Source organism: Manacus candei, unplaced genomic scaffold, assembly GCF_025592945.1.
Source record: "Manacus candei isolate 608988 ecotype Guabito, Panama unplaced genomic scaffold, ASM2559294v1 h1tg000005l, whole genome shotgun sequence".
Taxonomy (NCBI): Eukaryota; Metazoa; Chordata; class Aves; order Passeriformes; family Pipridae; genus Manacus; species Manacus candei.
The window spans coordinates 21,835,964-21,854,533 of NW_026138053.1; the positions used below are offsets into that span (position 1 = coordinate 21,835,964).

Here is an 18,570-nt window from a genome sequence, read left to right on the forward strand (position 1 = left end):
GATGGGAATACACACAAATCACCTAAGTCTCTTGAGAGTAGCAGTAGTCTGGAGAAACTGCCTCAGAGATTTATAGTCTCATCTCATCTGCCACACAGCATGATCTGCACTGGACCAGATGTTGCTCAGAGGGTCTGTGTGACTTGACACAGATGTTATGGAAACGTCTGGAACAGGGCATCAAAAGTAGAGGGGTTAAAGCATAATTCTGGATGAGAGAACTCTGTCATGTTAATATTACATTCCAAAGCAGTGAAGAGGCAGAGCTGATGTTTTAAATTAACATATGTGTTCTGGAATCATTTACTTCATCCACATTAGCATGCATCCACTTGTGCTTTGATAAATAGCGCTCTCATAGAGCAGAAATAGCAGGTTTATTTAATGAAGCATGAACTAAATCAGCAGGGGAAATCAAGGGGAAGACAGATCATTGAAAACTCCCTTCCCTAATGTATCCACTTCTTTGAAAAGGAGAGGGAGATCTAGCAAGGATGATTTGTCAGTGTGGCTATCTTCATTAGAAGCTTGGGTTTTCATTGGGGAAGGGTATCTGGTTTCTGGTTTTTGGTCAGGGCTTAGTGTGTAAGCATCACTTAGGTGGTGGCTAATTTGTTGATTGACTGACTTGTGTAATACCAAAGAGGGCTGGATCAGGACTTTAGAAGCTCATTTTCAAAGCATGAAAGATCTTTCTTTGACGTTGCCAAGGCAGACTGTGTTGAACTATTCATGACATGAACGCCAGGCACTTTTTTGCCATGGGAAAAGCTTGTCCTTGCTGATGGTCTAACTGCAGCTTGGTGGGCAGTGACAAGCTTATCTCATAGTAAACTGTCTTGGTCTTGCTTTGAATGGTTTTTGAATGGTTTGCTTTGAATGACAGTCCTCCTTAGTCACTTAAAGAGAAAATCCTTGTGTTTTCTGGTTGTGAAAACATATTTGGCTGTCTACCCACGGTAGTAGTGTTTTAACTATGTCATCTGACCTGCATGCTATTAGCAAAGGCATTCAACAGAGTCTCTGTTCAACGTGCTACATGGAGGTTCCTCAGGATTAGGTTAACAGGGCGAATGTTTAAAGAAGAAAAGAGGGCAAGCTGCACGAGGGCTGAATTCTCTTCAAAAGAGGTGGGAAGCCCATTTCATTCTGCCGTGTCTGTGCTTTGTCCAGGTTTCGAGGGAACCGTCTGTGGCCACAACGTTGACGACTGCCCGAATCACAAGTGCCTGAACGGGGGTGTCTGTGTGGATGGTGTGAACACCTACAACTGCCGCTGCCCGCCCCAGTGGACAGGTATGTGCTGGGCAAGACACACACGGGGCTTGTGGCCTTCGCCGAGGCACGGCAGGAGCTCTGCCCAGCTGAATGCAGAGCACGGCTGTGCCTGTTCCTGCACCCCTGACAGAAAAATGCATCAAAGCCACCACAATGGAGGGCAGTTTCCCGCTGCAGTATTCCAAGCATGCATGCATGGATTGGCAGACAGGTACTGTGATTCCTGAGCTGCAACACAGAGCTGCACCTCTTGTATGGATTACTTCACAAGGGGATGTATGTTTTCCAAAAGTACAGAACGTGGCTTTGCTGTTGCAGGTGTGTGCACATTGCAGTGCTTTGCTGATACATTTGGGGGTAATTTTAACCTGGGATAGTGATCACATAATAGTAATGCTACTGAGGAACAGGGCAAATCTGAAAGGAGGAATAGGTTGGGGAAAAGGAGGGAAGAGAAGTAGATGTACGGACAGCTTATGGTTTTGCTACTATTATTTTCCTGCTTGACTGATTTTTATCTGGAGTAGCAAAGCTACTTTTGCTTCATAAATGAATCTGTATTACTCTGAGTCAGTAGGGAAAAAGAGTGTGAATTTCAAGAAAGTGTTATGCATGACGTAAGGAAGCAGCTTACAGGAAACTCAGTGTCATATTTAGTTGCAAAATGTCTCCATACCTCAAAAATAAACAAATACCTCCGGTTATGGGGTGAGCTTGAGTCATATTAGTCATTCTTAGCTGGTGCACTTTTTCAGTTGAGTATGCTTTTACCCTTATTTCAAAATCATAGGTAAAAAAAACAGACTTAAAACTGAGTTTAAAAAAGCTTTTTTCCTCAGAGAACATTCATTCTTACTGTAAACAGTTTGTCACTAACTGCAAAGGAAACTGCCAGTTAAGAACCCTCATTAGCTTGAAAAAAAATAATTCTTAAATGAAGTTTAAAGCCACATAAAAGAATGAAGTGCACCACAGCTTGCATAGCTCTGTGAAACTAGGTGTAAATAGGAGAGAATGAGTCCTCCCCTTGATGAGCAAATGTCCTTGCTTCTGTACTGCTTCTCTATACCCTTAAAGCATGCAGAAAGTGAGACCTGTAAAGGAAAACATGAAGGGAGCTTGGGTGTGGAGACAGCAAACCCTTAGTGACCCCTAAAATCTTGCTCCATGCCACAGAAATGACTGTTATGACTTCCAGTGTCTGTCAGTAGCAAATTAATCTCAGGCTTATTCTCAAGCACAGAGAATATGATGATCATGAGTGTATAATCTACAAGATATTATTTTGCTATCATAAGTTTAACTTGGTTTACAGGATTTGGGTGGATGTCTGCTGTCAGCTAGGGATGACTTCTGCAACTCACCTGGAAGAGACCTTGGTGGTAACAGGCTGTGATTCTGTTGGGTGTTTTGATGGATTGTCTCTACGATCAACCACTTTTCCAAAGAACCAAAGTTCTTTGCAATGCAGTTGTGGTGGTTCCCTCTCTGAACCTGTTATGGGCTCTAAATAACATTGAGAAAAATCGCTGGACCTGTGTTGTGGCCCAGTCTTGTGTCATCTTTCTTCTTTGTGGACAGTCTCTCCAGAAAAACCTTGTGTGCGTGAAGGAGGCTTCCTTCCAGTGAAACCCTGGAAAGAGAGAGGAACTCTCCAAGCCTTGTGTTCCCATGGCTTTCTAACACAATTTAATGGAATGGGCTTTCTGAGAATTTCCCTTGTTTGTGGTACAGTTAAGGTTGTCAGTGCAGCAGTGGTTTTAGGTGATGGGTTCTCAAGTCTGTTGCCTTTCTAGACTTAGAGTTGGGTCAGTTTGGAAATAAAAATGATCTCACAATTTAGGAAACAGCAGTTTGGCTGTTTGAACAATAAAGGTTAGAGCCTTTGGGGAACTGAACTGTCTTGTCTGAAATGCACAGTACCAGTTTCTGTGACTCTTCTCTGTCATCTCAGTAGCATTTTCTGGAAAGAAATTTGTTTCTCTTAATGGGCTTCAATCCCTTTATTGCATTTTCAAGTAGAGACCAAGGAGGTGCAAGAAAACAGTACATGTTCAACTTGGAGACATAAGTGGTGATACTGAGGCAGGGCACAAAACAGGGAAGGTGGATAGAGGACTTCTGGAATAGTTTGGAGGGAGAGATGACTTTTTTCAAGATTAAACTGCACATGATGCTGAGAGGAAAAAAACTACAAGAAAACATTAGTTATTCAGCAATAAGGAAATGCATAAGTGGAGGTCCATCCTTTGCACAAAGTGGGTTTACAACATTTTAATCTTGTCTAAGGTAAGTGAAAAGGGGAGAGCTGAGCACACAACTCTTTTGGAGTCTGTCCTGATAAGTGTTACAGCCCGACAGGGTCAAACCATGAGAATGAACACTTCAGGAAATCAAAAGCATTCAGTAAGACCTTGAGGTTAGAGGACATTGTGTACTGCTCAAAAAAAAAAAAAAAAAAAAGACCCAAATACCCATGTCTGTAAGTAAATGTCAGCCAAAACTGAAAGGATGTTAAATTTTCTAAAAATACCTAACAATATTGATGTACTGTCTTCATAACAGTCTCTTTTTTCAAATACTTGTCAACTAATCTTGGGGCAGTTTGTCTGTTTGCAGTTTTAGTCTTTATTTAATCTTTGTGCTGTGAATGATGCTCTTACCATGTTTGTTAATGCAGTCTGTGTTTCATGGCACAGAGAAACCAGTCCCATTCCTTGCTAGAAAAATCAAGAAGCTGTACTGCATCCTATGAAGAAAAGTTTTCTGTAAAGTAGTACTGAAGCATCCTTTACTGAAACAGAATCTGTTCTAATTCCTTTTGGTAACCATCTGCTTCTTGGCAGGTGGTAGGCTGGGCTACATAGTTATGCGTTTTTTTAAAAAAAAATACTTTTTTGTTTTTTTTCTACTTGCTCCCACCTTTTGTGGCACTGTTTACTTTCGGTCTTGTTTCCTGCTCTTCAAACAGAGCTCACTGCTCCTTTTTTGTTGAAGTGCCTGCCTTCTCATTCTCGTTTTGCTGTTTTTTCCGGAAAGATAAAATCTTGCCTTTCAAAAACAGTGACGAGAAATTCCTGCTGTCACTAATGTTTTTGTCACCTTCAAGTTCTCGTATTTCATGTAGTTACAGTGATCATCAACCTCATAAATTTGTGACTGATAAGACACTCTTAGATGTTTGGGTGAAACTGCCCCAGATCTTTCTTCTTGCTGAATGTTAACTGATTGTTTGTTTAAGGATGACTTTATCTTGTCCCAGGATAAGTCCTTTGTTAGAACCCGTGTTTGTTGGGTCCTTTCAAAGCACAGTGTTGCAGATGTATAAGGAAGGTCCACCTTTTCTTGGAAATAGACCTGGATGCTTTCATGAAAGACTGAAGTCTATTCCTGTGTGTGTGACAGGCCAGAGAATTTGATGTACATGTGATTTGAGTCAAAACTAGCCAAAAATCCTCGCTAACATCTGCGCCATGTGAAGACTCTGCTTTATGCTGCTGTTCTGCAACAGGTAATCCAGCCTTGTGGGCTCACTGTGGTCTGAGGAGGAAGGTGTCTTTGCCTTCTCTCCCTGCTGCCATCCACTCTTCCCCTGAGCTGGCTCTGATATTTTTTGGATTGTGCCACTTTAACTCACTAATCTAGTAAAACATCCTGTCCAGCTGCCTTTTTTTTTTTTTTTTTCCACTCTTGCCTTTTTCTTTTCTTTTTTTTTTTTTTTCCTCTGGGATCAGGAATTAAAATTCACAGAGCAGTCTCATGGGTGAGTGGATGCAGAGGAAGTGATGGCAGTCCAGGGCTGTAAAGTCATGTGGAAGGTTAGGGTGTCCTTTCACAGCCACAGTGAAACCACCTGAGAATTTAAAGGATACTCAGTCATTCCAGACTACATTTCATCTAAAGAAACAAAGCTTTGTTTAAAAATGCACCTGTTTAGTCTGTTGATCTAACCTGTGCAGCTTTGGGTCAAGAAAGATGACTTGACAATTTGCATACTAAAGTGATTAACAATATAAAATGCTGTAAATGCTTTTGTTTTTCTTGGCTGAGAAGGACTCCTGCCTCACTGTAAAGTTCGCAGTATTTCAGAGGTTCGCTGTGAATCTGTGTTTGGCCCAAATCAAGTTTCAGGAGCAATGCACAGCAGAGATTGATTTGTATCTTCCTTGGAGTTAAGCCTTTTGCACAGTTCACTCCTGAAGTGCTGCATCAGAAGCTGTGGGCTGAGTCTCTGGGTTTGGGGACACACTGTGTCCACACTTGAGCGGGTTTTGGAAGACCTGTACTACAGTGCTTCAGTTGCAGGCTTGGCCTGCTTGCTGCCTTTCATTCCCTGTGGCTGGGAAGGCGAGACTCCCATGGCAGTTTTATTTATTTAGGCTTTGTTTTCCCCTGAAAAGAGGGCTCCAGTGAACTGTATATTTTAAAATCCCGGCGACCTTTGTCTCAAGGGAAGCACAGTGTGCTAATAGCTGACTCCACCAAAGAACTCCAGCACTGGGACCTAGCTTAAGCAGCAAATGTTTGTCTTGAGCAGAAAAGCTCTTCAGGCGGCAGGGCTGTGCTTTTTAATTAAAATAGCTGTTAGCTTGGTCATATGCTCTTACACACTAGCAGAAAGGTTATTTTTCTGCAGAGCTTTAGGCAGGAATTTTCAACACAGGGAGTTAAGGGTTCGATTCCTATTTAATTAGAGTAATATTTGCTCCCTACCTTGGTTTTCTTTGAAAATCCCAACCTTAAACTCTGGGCAGACGTGACTTTGCTAAGAAGGGAGGATAAACATCAAAAGGCTAATGTTTAACATTTTTATGCAAGTTCATATGCTCTGGTATTTTGTTTTTTAAGACTTTCTTTGCCAAATACCGCTTCCCTCAGCTTCTGTGTCACAAAATATACTGTAGCAAGTCATGTTAGCTTAGTGTTTGAAAAATTACTGCCTTCCTGGAGTACTTAGACTCAAAATGTGGAGGAACTAATTCTGACAATAGGTGGCTTGGATCATAAATGTTGGACATGCCAGCCTCCTAAGTCACTGAATATACATCCTTGCTGTTCTCTTGAGGGTGTTGATTATTATGTGGCAGCGCTGTTGGGGTTGTACTCCTTCCCGACCCTGGTTGCGTTATCCCAGATGACGTCCAGAGACCTTTGTATTAGCTCAGGGAGGCTTGGTCACGCTCCTGTGAGAAGTGCAGTCATCTTCCCCAGTGGTGTAGCAATGATCAGCTTTCTGGTGCTTTTCCAGGCTTTATTAAAAAGCACAGTGGCCTCTTTGGTACTGCCTGAGATCCGTCTGTGCCAGACTTGACAAGTTGGCTGATGTCACTACAGTAGTATCTCCAAGAGACAACTCGGAAAGAGGCCAAGAGGGATTATGATTCTTTTTCTTCCTTCATGTTTGAACTGTCAGATACAAAGGGAGCAGGGGGCACGTGGAAGCCTCTGGAGGTGGCAGCTCTGAGTTTGAGTGTACAAATGGTTTGAAGTATCGGGCACAAACAGACTTTATCCTGGACGTTGTTTGTTTCTCTTGTGGCACTTGGTTCCAGTGTTGTGCAGAGCAGATGGATTTCAGGGGCATTAGAAGTTACACCCTTAGCCGGTATGGATTCTGGAACAACAACCACAACCTCCTGTTTGTTTTGTGCTGCTTTTCATTTCCCAACTGCAAGCCTTGGGTAGGAGGTAGCTGTAATAAAACACCTGAGGTGTTAACAGCTGAACTGATCCGATGACAGAATGACAGCATCCAATTTAGACCACACTGCTGCTTCTTCCCTTGTGTCTTTAGTGGCTTTCCAGGTTGGAAAATACTCTTGGCAATCAAATATGCCAAAGAAGCTCTTGTGGAGATGTCCTTTTCATGTGTTTGGCACTAAAACAAAATAGGCCAGACCCCTCTGGTGAGGCTGGGTTGGTGGATGTGTGCTGTGAGACCAGACTAATAGGTAACAGTTGTTTTATCTGCAGCTGACTTGTTCCTGGCAGTTTCTGTCCCTTCCCTTGTACTTAGAGTGAGATGATTTGTCTTTGGGTAATTAGTAAAGATGTGTTGCTGAGATAGCTTGAGAATAGGAAGCTTTCATTGTAAGTTTTGGCTCCAACTGTAAATTTTTTTTTGCCTTGCAGATCTTTTCACTTGTTAGGTATTTCCCTGATTCACTGGGTTTTCCAGAGGAGGTAAACAGAAGGACAAAGCCAAGAGTAGCTTGGTAATGTGTTTTTCCTGTTGTTTACTTCTCTGTCTTGCTGCTGTCCCCAGTCATTTCACCTACTATCACCATATTAAATCAGTCTGTTATTAGCACTTGAGTAATAATTTTTAATGAATTGTGTTCTGATAATTTGTATTATTGCCTCTGAAGAGCTCAGTCAGGGCTACCCTCGCTACCCAGTAGTCTGTGGGGAGTAATTTAGGGCAGTATTTAATGGATCAGACCGTGCATAAGTCTCTTAAAGCCCAGAGTTTTGTATTTGAGGGTTGTAAAATCCCTTGTAAAAGCCCATTAGTTCCACTACATGCTTCCCAGTGTGGTTATGAAATTAAACTCTTTTCTCCACCATATTAGTCTAAAATAAACACAGATGTTTGCTCTCTACAGTTGTAGATTCATCTTCAATTGTTCAAATTCTATATTAAGCTCTTAAATTTATGATATCTTGGATGGTATTTGACATTGCCCAAGATATAATTAGATCTATTAAAAACAAAGCCGAAAACCCAACACCTGAGGTTGGGGAACGGCTGCTGCTACTTTGCTGCTCTGGGAGAAAGATGCTGTGAGATCCTGTGGAAAGAGCATGTTTTTGAGAGTGTGATGCTTCTTACTCCTTCAGAAAAGAAAGGAAAAAATAGTTGGCTTCAGTCCTTTTTTCCGGGGGAACTGCTGTAATACTTAAGAAGGGAAGACCTTTATTAAACACAGCACGTAACTGGGGGCACTTCTGGCAGATGTAAACAGTGTAGTCCATGGAATTCTGTGTGTCCCTGAAGCCATCCTTGGAACTGAAGACATCAATTGTATTCATTGGATTGCCTGCAGTGAGCTGTGGACATGGCTTTGTGGGAGTGTCTGGAGTTTGGATGTGATCTGGATATCACATTTGAGATCCCTTTCAGGTATTACCTGTTTATTGTTCTGGACATTTTGACCTATATGAAAGTGTTCCCTCCTTCAGAGAAGTTTGAAGTTCTCTGCTTTGAGATACCTTGTGTCAATAAAGCACATTAAATTAATGATCAGATATTTTCTTTTGTATACTTTGTCACGTGCTGTATCTTCCTAGCAATAACTCTTGTATTATACTTTTTACCAGCTGCCTTTCTCCCTTTGTGGGTAGCAACTGCTTTGTAAGTCTCTTAGAAAAGTCTTCTCTCCATCAGTCTGTCAGACTATGAACTCTACCTCTTTTCAGTGTCTTTACTGAGAGGTGGTGGCTTCAGTACTGCAAAATGTGTTCCAGACTGAAGCAGTGCCATTGCTGTTGCACAACAAGTGTTTGCATTAGTTATTCTTCCTTGTAGTCAAATGTCTGCTCAGCGATGTTTATTTTGTTGATTAAACCTGTCACTGAGCAGAGATCCCCACTGAATTGTTGCAGGGAAGCTGATGTTTCCTCAAGGAGTGCCTAACCTAAACCTTCTTCAGCAAGTGTGTTTGCCTTTGTATTTTAGTTGGTGTTTGTGCATCAAACCTTGTCTGCTGTTGCACTGCCCAGCAGCCTCTCTTGGTTGAATCTGTCCGAAATCCCCTGGCTTCCTCTTGGGAAACATAAATGTTGTTTTGCAAAAGATACCACTGCCTACTGTTCATCTTCTTCCAGGCCTTTAATTAGATGCTCCTGTGCCTGTAAGCATTAAATTTAACTGGGTTATTTCAGTGAATATGGATAATTCTGTGGGTTAAAGATTAAACTGAGTGCTTTTACAAATACACAATTCAAAAACATGAGAGCTAAAATATTTTTCATAAATACCATTTTACCAAAAGGCCTCATGACTCCATGTGATTTTTCCTTTTCCTTTTGCTGAGGAGACTCACACAACAGCATGAGGGGACTGAGCTTTGACCTGACAGATCAATACACATTGGGTTGCGCTGTCAATGCACGTGGTTTTTCTTGTGTTAAAAGAAAACACAAGTTGTCTGCCCCTCCTGGGCAGAGGAATGTCCGTCCCTAGCCAGCTGTGTGGTCTGCCAGCTGGCACCCTGAATATACACACGTGTGGTTAGAGAGGAGAAGAAACTGCCTGATCCTCTGCAGTGTGGCACTGGTGACCTTCTGCCACTATTAGATTTGGTCCTTTATACAAATACTGTTCCTTATCTCTTAGCCCATTCTTGAGTCTTGATAAGATGCTTCACCTTCTCACTTAGTAGTCCTTTGAAACTTGGAGAAAAAATACAAACAGTTCTAATGAGCCATGCTTTTCTTTAGCTACACTGATTGTATTCAAAACTCATACAGCAATCTTTGGAATACTTTGTGAATTAAATTCCTCTTTCAGAGGGTTTCTGCCTAGATCTGGTTTATGGTTCCCAGATAGCCCTTCCAGGAGACCTAGTGAGCTCTTTCCTGTGTACTGGAGTGCTAGTCTGAGATAAGTGGCAAACTTCTAGTGAACTGCTGAGGGGATGGGGACACAAACCTTCTTGAAACTTGATGCTCCTCTTGCAGTGAGTCTCTTAAGATCCTAATGACCGGTTTGTGATTCTCACTCAATTATTTTACCAGTATCACTAAACCTATAAGATATTCTGACTTCCAGTTCAGTTTGAGTCTGCTGCTGTGGCAGTTGTGATTTTGAGAGAAATGGGTCATTGCTGTCTCCTCCCAGCTCAGTTTTCAACAAACTGATTTTTTTTTCAAGGCGCAGGAAGGTATTTTGACCCTTTGTCCTACTAAATCTCTTTAGTTATTAAACTGCATTAGATCTGCTCTCAGGAGCTTTAGCCTCTGGTACTCCAGCTGTGCATCAACAGACTTTCCTGCTGGAGAGCTGTTAAGAGGCCAAGAAAACTTTTTCCTTTGCAGAAAGTCTGTGCTGCCAAATATGAAGGCCTCTGATTGAAGTGACTGCAGGTCCTGCATTCACCTGCAGGTTCAATGCAGTTGGAATTGGGGTTTATGTAAACCCTCTATGGTTTGCTAGGATCAACTTTTGAACATTGCTGGTGCTGCTTCTCAGAGTGACTGTTTGTGTTTCTTGTTTGCTCAAGTTTAATGCTCCTCTCTTTCAGTGTAGGATTGTACTCATTTTGTGTGCTACCTTACCTGTATAAATAAGGCTTTATTTATTTTTTTTTAACATAAAGACCTGTAAGAGATGGGGCTGGCTGTTTCTCATCAGTGATATCTGGTACAACTGCTTGAGGGGCCTTGAACCACTGCATCCTGTGTCTGCCTAAAGAGAACCTTCTGGAGTTCCTGTTCAGTTCCTGAGCGTCTGAAAATGGGAGTAATCAAAGCAACAAACGTCTGACTTACTCCATACGGCACTTTTTTTTTTTTTTTCCAGGGGAAATATGCAGGAAGTAACTTAGTTTCATAGTGGGCAAAAAGTGCTAAGAGTTGATGGCTGTTCCCTTTTTCTACTTCTAGTTTTCAATTTTGAAATACCACACTGACTAGCTGTTTACTTTGTACAAGGTCACTTAGAACCTGAGTCGGCATTTTACTGATTTCCCAGGCTCTGCAAATATCAAGGTCAGGTTAGGTTTTTATTAGCTTCTTGGAGTAATATTTGTTTCCTTTCTTGTTGTCTTTTATGTGTTTGTTTCTACACCTCCATTAAAATACAGTACAGTTAGTGTATTGCACTTGCCTTTACTAGTTTACCCTGTATTTACTATGTTTTGTTTAGAAATGTAACGGAAAGTAGCAAGAGCACAAGAAAAGAAATACCTACAGACGTTTGCAGCCAGATGAATTAACTTCAGCTGAAGTGGTTGTGGGGTTATGAAAATGTGTATTACACTGTACAGTTCATACAATTCGTAATGGACTTTGCACTTGGAAGTTGGATTTCAGTTCTGTGAATGAAAGAACTTGATTCTGCCTAAAACTCTTAACAAGCAGAAAAGCAGCTTACCAACTACGTGGCTACAAATAAATATACCTAATTTTGTTACAATTAAGTCAAAGCAGCATCCCATAAGTAAACTGTCCCAGGGATCTTTTGTCCATATGACTTTAAAGCTAGCTAACCTGGCAGAGAGAAGTGTTGTGCAGAGTATTCGTTGAGAAGTTTTAGAATTAAATCCTGTTTTATGTCCAGCACTGAAAGAGGCTTCTGCCTGTGCCATTAGAAAAAAAATTCATTCTGGAATCCTAGACATTGTTGAAGACATAGGTCACTAACAACAGAAGTGTCAAATCTTTTCTTTGCAGCACCTGCCCAAAGTAATTATCTATTTCTCTCATTTGAAGTGTCTGCTGTGGGCAAATCAGCCCTTTTGGGAGAATGAGAGTCTGTGGCCATTCCAAAAACCTGTGTTGAAAAATTACAATATTGACCATTAATCCTATGCTGTTAACACCTAAATATTCAAGAATACCACGTAAGCAACCATAACTTATCTGAAAACCCAAACCTCACCAAACCACCCAACCTAAAAAACCCTTTTGTTTTCTCCTTTGAGGACTGTGGGCTACTGAACACATGTCCAAACCACTCAAGCCCCACTTCAGCAATTAAAGTTCAAGCATTTTCAGCCAATTCACCAGCTCCAGTTAAGAAATGTGACCATCTTGGGCTTTAGCCTGGGATTTGTAGTATTTCAAAACATAATTCCAAAATCTTTCAAAAGACTCTTGCCCTTACATTGCCTGATGGTGGTGAGCCTGAGTGTTGTACATTTATTAATGTGGTTAGATTGATATGCTTTATTTGCCTTATGTTGCTTTTAATTCATGTGTTTTTGTCCAGAAACTGAGTCTTTATTTCAATTATAACTTCAGTAAAGAATAAGATCTCTTCTTTAAAATACTCAGTAGTAAAATACAGTAGTTAATAGCTCATTTATGCCCCTTAATATATTGAATTGAATTTCCTCTGTTTTTAAAACAAACTGCGTTAAGCTGGAGCTCTGTTTGATTCAGATTCATAATTAAACACAAATATGATTGTGATCTGGTAGCTGCAAAAGGAGTATTAGAAACACAGAGAAGCTAAGTGAGGATCAGAATCAAGGAGCTCAGATGTGGTTTGTTTTTTAAATACAATTGAATTGCTTGAAGAAGTTTAAGCTCTGCTTTTTAATTCTCTTGTGGAAACATTGATAGACCTTTTAGAAGTTCCTTTTAGTTTGGGGCTGAGTAGCCTAGGACATGGGGTTATTGCAAGGACATCAGTGATGTCACTTGGTACTGTCCTTTCTAGAAGTGGAGAAATGAAGTACTTTTACCAGTATTTTTTAAGTACTGGTAAAAAAAAAAATACTAAAAAAGGTCCTAAGTTGATACTACTAGTAACACTTGGAATGGAAATGGATAGTCAAAATGGGATGGTAAGTCAAAAATGAAGCCTGATAGTGTGTATGAGGGAGTAGTTTGTCCATCTTGCTTTAACAAAACCTGAAAAGCCAAAACTCACATACCCACACTCAATTGCCCTCCCCAAAAGTCCATAAAAGGTTATATTTCAGGACTTCTATTCAGCCAGTCACAAGACAAGTGATTTGGTTTTTTGTTTTGAGATGCATTACAATCTGGAGTGGTGTGGCAACTTCAGCACTGAGACCCTCTTCATGCTTTAGTGACAGCAGTTTGAATTGGCTGCAGCTAAAAGGAGGACGCAAAGGCTGCAAGGGTGCTGACGGCCGTGCTAAGGATGAGTGTTTGTCAGAGAGTGTGTCCTTTGATCTGGGTTGGGCCCCCTCCAAGAAAAGAAGGAAAATCACTTTTATAATAAGCAAATAACGTCCTGATTATTTTATTTTTTTTTTAAGAGGAAGTCAGTTGTGTTGAGTTGCGAGATACGCGCGACTGCGAGGAACCGGCCCCAGCCAACTGACTCTTTTCAGTCTGGCCACTGATAAGCCAACACTGAAAGCCCATAAACAAACCACTTCTAGTATGACAAATGCACGGTTTGTTTTTTCATAATGCAGGGAGGTGTTTTACAGATAATGATACCCAGTGTTAGATTTCCTCCCCCCTGTTTTCTAAGCAAACTGGGATTTGAAGATTAATTCTGAAAACTCTATAGTAATTATTATTACTGTTAAAATTTTATTACGGTTTTAAAAGTGATAGAATTCTTGATTTGAAGTAATCCTACTGGTGAAAGGAACAGAGGCACAGAACACAGTCAGTTGTGCAACTCATATTTTTAATAATAGTTGTATTTCTTTGTCACTGAGTGAAAAAAAAAATCCAGGTCTCACAGGATCAAAGGCAAAGATTTATTTAAGTACTTTGAAAACAAATCATGATATGAGTATAGTAGGTGGAGATGGTTAAGACTGAACATTTTTAGATTCCTGCCAACAATAAATGTTTCAGTTCTGTGCATTGGAAGAGGGTGTATCTTGTGTCTTGCCTCATTATTTCTGGACCATTAATAAACAAGGTAACTTAAGCAACATCTAATAATTATTTCTGAATTGGTAAACCTGAATAGACTGGAGCCCCAGCAGGGGAGACCTGTGATATGCTCTTGAATTCCTTATTCTTGGAATACAGGGGGAATTCCAGGCAATTGTAAGTGTGCAACTGATAGAGCAGCTGGAGAAGAGAAATGGGAGGATCTTGGTGGTAGCAGCACATTTACTAAAGAGACTTGGCCCAAATAATGGAAAGCTGCTGCAAACTGGTGAGAGAGGCAATGGTGTCAGCTGGAGGAGGGGGAAGGTCATCAAACAAATCAAATCTTACTCTCTGATAAAGGACCTTCTTCTGGGGCTGTGTGCATTGTATGAGTGTTTTAGGAAGGACAGTAAAAGCAAGTTATCAAGAAGAGTGGTAAAAAACCCAACAAGCTTTCAGTGCTAGGGAATTCTTAATGTAACTGAAGGGGGAGAAATAGTTTATCAAGCAGGAGATTGTTGACTGTGACCATAGTCTGTGGTTGTACATGTGCACCCATATGCCAGCCTGGGAAGAAATGAGCTGATGCTGAGCCATGAGGTTTTATCTGTTCAAGGAACTCAAAATAAGAATGAATGATTTGAAACTTCACCTAAACAATTTTGGCTTCAAAGTAAACCATGCAATTGTAATCAGGAAGCTGAATAACTGTTAAAACAAAATATTGGTGCAAGTGGTAGGTTCTCCAGATTTTGATGTCAAAGCAAGATGGATTTCGGCAAATAAATACTTTATGCAGAGCTTTCTATATATGTGTCTGTAAAATTCAGTATCCCTTGAAAACTGTTTTGTACTTAGTGGTCCATTGGTCCTTTTCCTTAAATCTCCCTGAGAGTGTACATTTATTTTCTTCTCTCTAATATCTCCAGTCATAAAAATATTTTTAGAGTAATTATTTTGTTTCTGAATAAAAAGAAAGCAAAAAACCTCTCAACAACCAAGAAACCTCCCAAGTATTTGTGGTTGTCTGCATACTACGTGGGGGAAGAAAAATGAGTATTTTAGGTAGGTGAGTGTCAAAAATTTTATTCTTCCTCAAGTTATCTTCATTGAATAATTATATAGGAAAAAGTTAAGTTCTCCTGACGAGAGTTCCTTTGCTGCTGGTCTGTTGACACTGCTTTGACAAGATTTTCTTGGGAGGCCATCTTCTCTCTTAGTCCCTCTGGCTGCACTGCTGGCAGACCTTCATTCTTTCTGTTTCTCACCCCCTTGCAGATGTATCTTCATACGGTGCAGGCTGCCTGCTGGCTCCCAAACTGTGCCTTTTTGAAGTTATTTTAGTTCAGCTCCTACTTTGGGGTCACTTAGGGATGCTAGTTGTCTTTGCCTAATTTGACGACAGTGTTATTGGAAGTTCTTGTGCTCAAAAATCCCAGAGTTAAGAAGTGAGGCTCAAGCTCGACTGCAGCGATTCCCTCGGTAACGTTGTCCGTACGGGAATCTCCTTGAGTCTGAGTGTCTCAACTTACGTTAAACGTGTCTGTTTCTGTGCATCAGGCCAGTTCTGCACTGAGGACGTGGATGAATGCCAGCTCCAGCCCAATGCCTGTCAGAATGGAGGCACCTGCACCAACCACAACGGGGGCTATGCCTGTGTCTGTGTCAACGGCTGGAGCGGGGACGACTGCAGCAAGAACATCGATGACTGCTTCACTGCCTCCTGTGCCAACGGCTCCACCTGCATTGACCGGGTGGCTTCTTTCTCCTGCATTTGTCCAGAGGGGAAGGCAGGTAAGCACGGAAAACTTGCATAAATCTGGTACTTAACAGAAGGTGCTGAAGTTTGTGCGTTTGTTTGAAGCGACGTGTTTATTTTACGCACTTTGTGACCAAACCAGGAAGAACGAAAGGAAACTTTCCGTGCTGTCCATGAGCAAAGACCTGTTAAACCCCTGTAACTTGGGACAAAGTAGTATTTGTATTAGGCTAGAAGACAAAGTTATTGTGGTTTAGATTGCAAGGAAAACAGATCTTTTTCTAGCCTTTAGCAGAACCTGTATTTACCTGAGAAGTTGTGCATGAGGGTGACTTGCTCTGTGCCACTTATGGTACCTGTATGAGTCTAGAAGGCAAACTTAGGTATTTTTGTGTGAGTGTGTGAGGATGTAGGCGTCTTCACTGATGTGGTGGAAAATTTACTGGCTTAGGTTACGTAAAAATACGTTTCCTAACTACTACCTGGAAATACAAGTGATCAGCATATCTGAATTAAGAAAGCGAGCTTCATGTGCACCTCTGTTTTCAGCTGTCAGAAAAATTATCATGCTGGTTACAGAGAAGAGTTAGTTAAGTGCTGCAAGGAAGACATTTTGGTAATGGTCAGACATCTCACTGCTCCAGAAGTGCTGGAGACACCTTTAAAGTCACAGAATCTGTATTTAAATATAACGTTTTATAAGTGTGTGGTGAAGTCCCCATGGTAGTCTATAGGCTGAAGCCTGTAAGATATTGCGTAAGCCTCTATCTGTGAGAGTCTCTATGTGAAATATCAGGACCGAGAATATGACTATGTGACATACAGTGTGACTGGTGTATCTCACTTTATTAATAAACTCTTGGATACTTCTCCAGGTCTCCTGTGCCACTTGGATGATGCCTGTGTTAGCAATCCGTGCCAGAAAGGTGCCCTGTGTGACACCAATCCTGTGAATGGAAACTACATCTGCACCTGTCCTCAAGGCCATAAGGGAGCAGACTGCACTGAGGATGTGGATGAATGTGCAATGGGTGAGTTTGCTCTGTGTGAGAACACGCACAGGGAGTTGAGTCGTTTGCTTTATGAACTAACAGAGGAGCAAGAATGCACATTTTCTCATAGCTTCTCGACATAAATGTGACTCCTTTCTTGCTCTCTACCTTTCATTTCAGTGTCTTTAGATGAGTTTTAAATCTTGTGTGAGACTTAGAGCAGAAGGCTGAGTCAAAATAGTTGTCCATATCTGAACTGTTAGCCTCTGGAATATGAAAAGCAATGAGATGTTTAACCACTCTTCATTGTGCAAGAGGGCTTTAGCATTGTGAGAGGAGTGCATGCAAACAGGTGTGATAATTAAACTGTCCCTTAGAACTGCAGGATACAATGAAAGCACCACAGTTCATGTGGAGGCTGTTGTAGCTACAACCTCGACAGAAATATGTCAAGGCTGTTTGACAGCCAGAACATGGCTGGATCTTTTGAGTGCCTTCCGAGACTGGTGACCACGAGGGCTTTTGAAGCTGTAGTTCTCTGATAGCATGCTGTTGTGTGGTTTTGAGGATTGACTGGACTCTTACTGACTTACTTACAGTTTTGTGAGTGCTTGTTCATGCTTCCAGAGTGTGATGTGTGAAGGTAATACCTAACCAGCACTCATGCAAGTGCTGGAAAGAATCACTTCTTTGAATTTTGTTCCTTAGTCTGCCTTGGATAAGAGTGCAGTTTCTTTTTGAAAACATGCAGTGGACAAGTTTGCTGGTTTTGTGGCCGTGGTGGTATCTTTTCTACCTTGGGAGTAAATGCAAAAGATGACCTAGAGATAAGGCCTTGAAAGCATCATTAATTCTCTAAACCCTGCTAGTTGATGCTCCTGTCTTGAGAACTGTCATTAGTAATATGGACTAGAGTTGCTCTTTTGGTCCACTGGTAGTGACAACAATCCTTCTGACAGGAAAGTAACTGGTACATGTTTTTGTGAGTCACAGTGGCCTTTCCCCAGGAGGATGAACAGTCTTTCCCCTGTATTACTTGATAGAAAAGAATGACCACTGGAAAAGACCATGACTAATAAAGAATGCTGTGGCTTTCCCACTATGAGGAGAGGTTTTGACACACACGTTTATGTATCCTTCTTGCAGCAAACAGCAATCCATGTGAACATGCTGGAAAATGCGTCAACACAGAAGGCTCTTTCCACTGTGAGTGTTTGAAGGGGTACACAGGACCTCGCTGTGAAATGGACATCAATGAATGCCACTCAAATCCGTGCCAAAACGATGCCACCTGCCTGGATAAAATCGGAGGATTCACATGTCTCTGTATGCCAGGTGAGGGGAGTTTCTGACAAGATGGGGCCCCCAGCAAAGGAAGAAAGCAGAAGGCAGAGCACAGTGAGGGTTGCCAGCTCTGCTCTGCTGAGGTGGAACACAAAGCTGCAAAGGTGTGAGGCTAAAATGAAACAGTGAGAGAGAGCCTGCTGTGGCAGCACCAGCCAGGAGGACTTGGCATTTGTGTGTGGGAGGGAGAAAGCAATTAGAGGACTGAGAAAGAAACCAATCTCTACATCAGCAAAGGAAGTTAGCTTTCTGAGCTGGAGTATGTGAGAACATATTTGTTACTGTACCTGCTTAAGTGCATGTGCAGAAACTTACCTTTGTGAAAGCAAAGCAGGTGCAAACTTGAAAGGAGTGACTGTGCTTTAAGGTATGCATGTGATGATCTAGGATAATAGTGTTCGGGTTATTTGCTTAAAATACCCCAAATGATGTAAGCTCCTGGTGACCTGAGGAAATAACTGCAAAGAAAGTTACTTGATTGAAATCGTGCTTGTAAAATTGGTACGACCAGCATACCAGTGACCAATGTAGTCTGCTATTTTGCTCTCTGATAGAAAGTGGTTAAAAAAAGAAAAAGAATGCAAGTTGACAGTTGCACATTCTTATAAAATACAGTGAAAGAATTGTGACCCCTGCAGGTGATCAGCTGATACCATGGCAACT

The 18,570-nt window shown here is 41.4% G+C and overlaps 2 protein-coding genes across 2 annotated transcripts in view; one reads left to right on the forward strand and one right to left on the reverse strand.

Moving 5' to 3' along the window:
* The window catches only part of MTA1 (metastasis associated 1), a 229,881-nt gene that overhangs the window by 200,742 nt on the left and 10,569 nt on the right, over window positions 1–18,570 (reverse strand). The window lies entirely within an intron of this gene.
* Window positions 1–18,570, forward strand: part of NOTCH2 (notch receptor 2) — an 85,464-nt gene that overhangs the window by 26,284 nt on the left and 40,610 nt on the right. Inside the window, exons 5-8 of the mRNA XM_051804988.1 lie at window positions 1,174–1,296; window positions 15,373–15,606; window positions 16,447–16,602; window positions 17,710–17,898. Of these exons, the coding sequence (XP_051660948.1) occupies window positions 1,174–1,296; window positions 15,373–15,606; window positions 16,447–16,602; window positions 17,710–17,898 (702 nt within the window). The remainder of the gene's footprint in view (window positions 1–1,173; window positions 1,297–15,372; window positions 15,607–16,446; window positions 16,603–17,709; window positions 17,899–18,570) is intronic.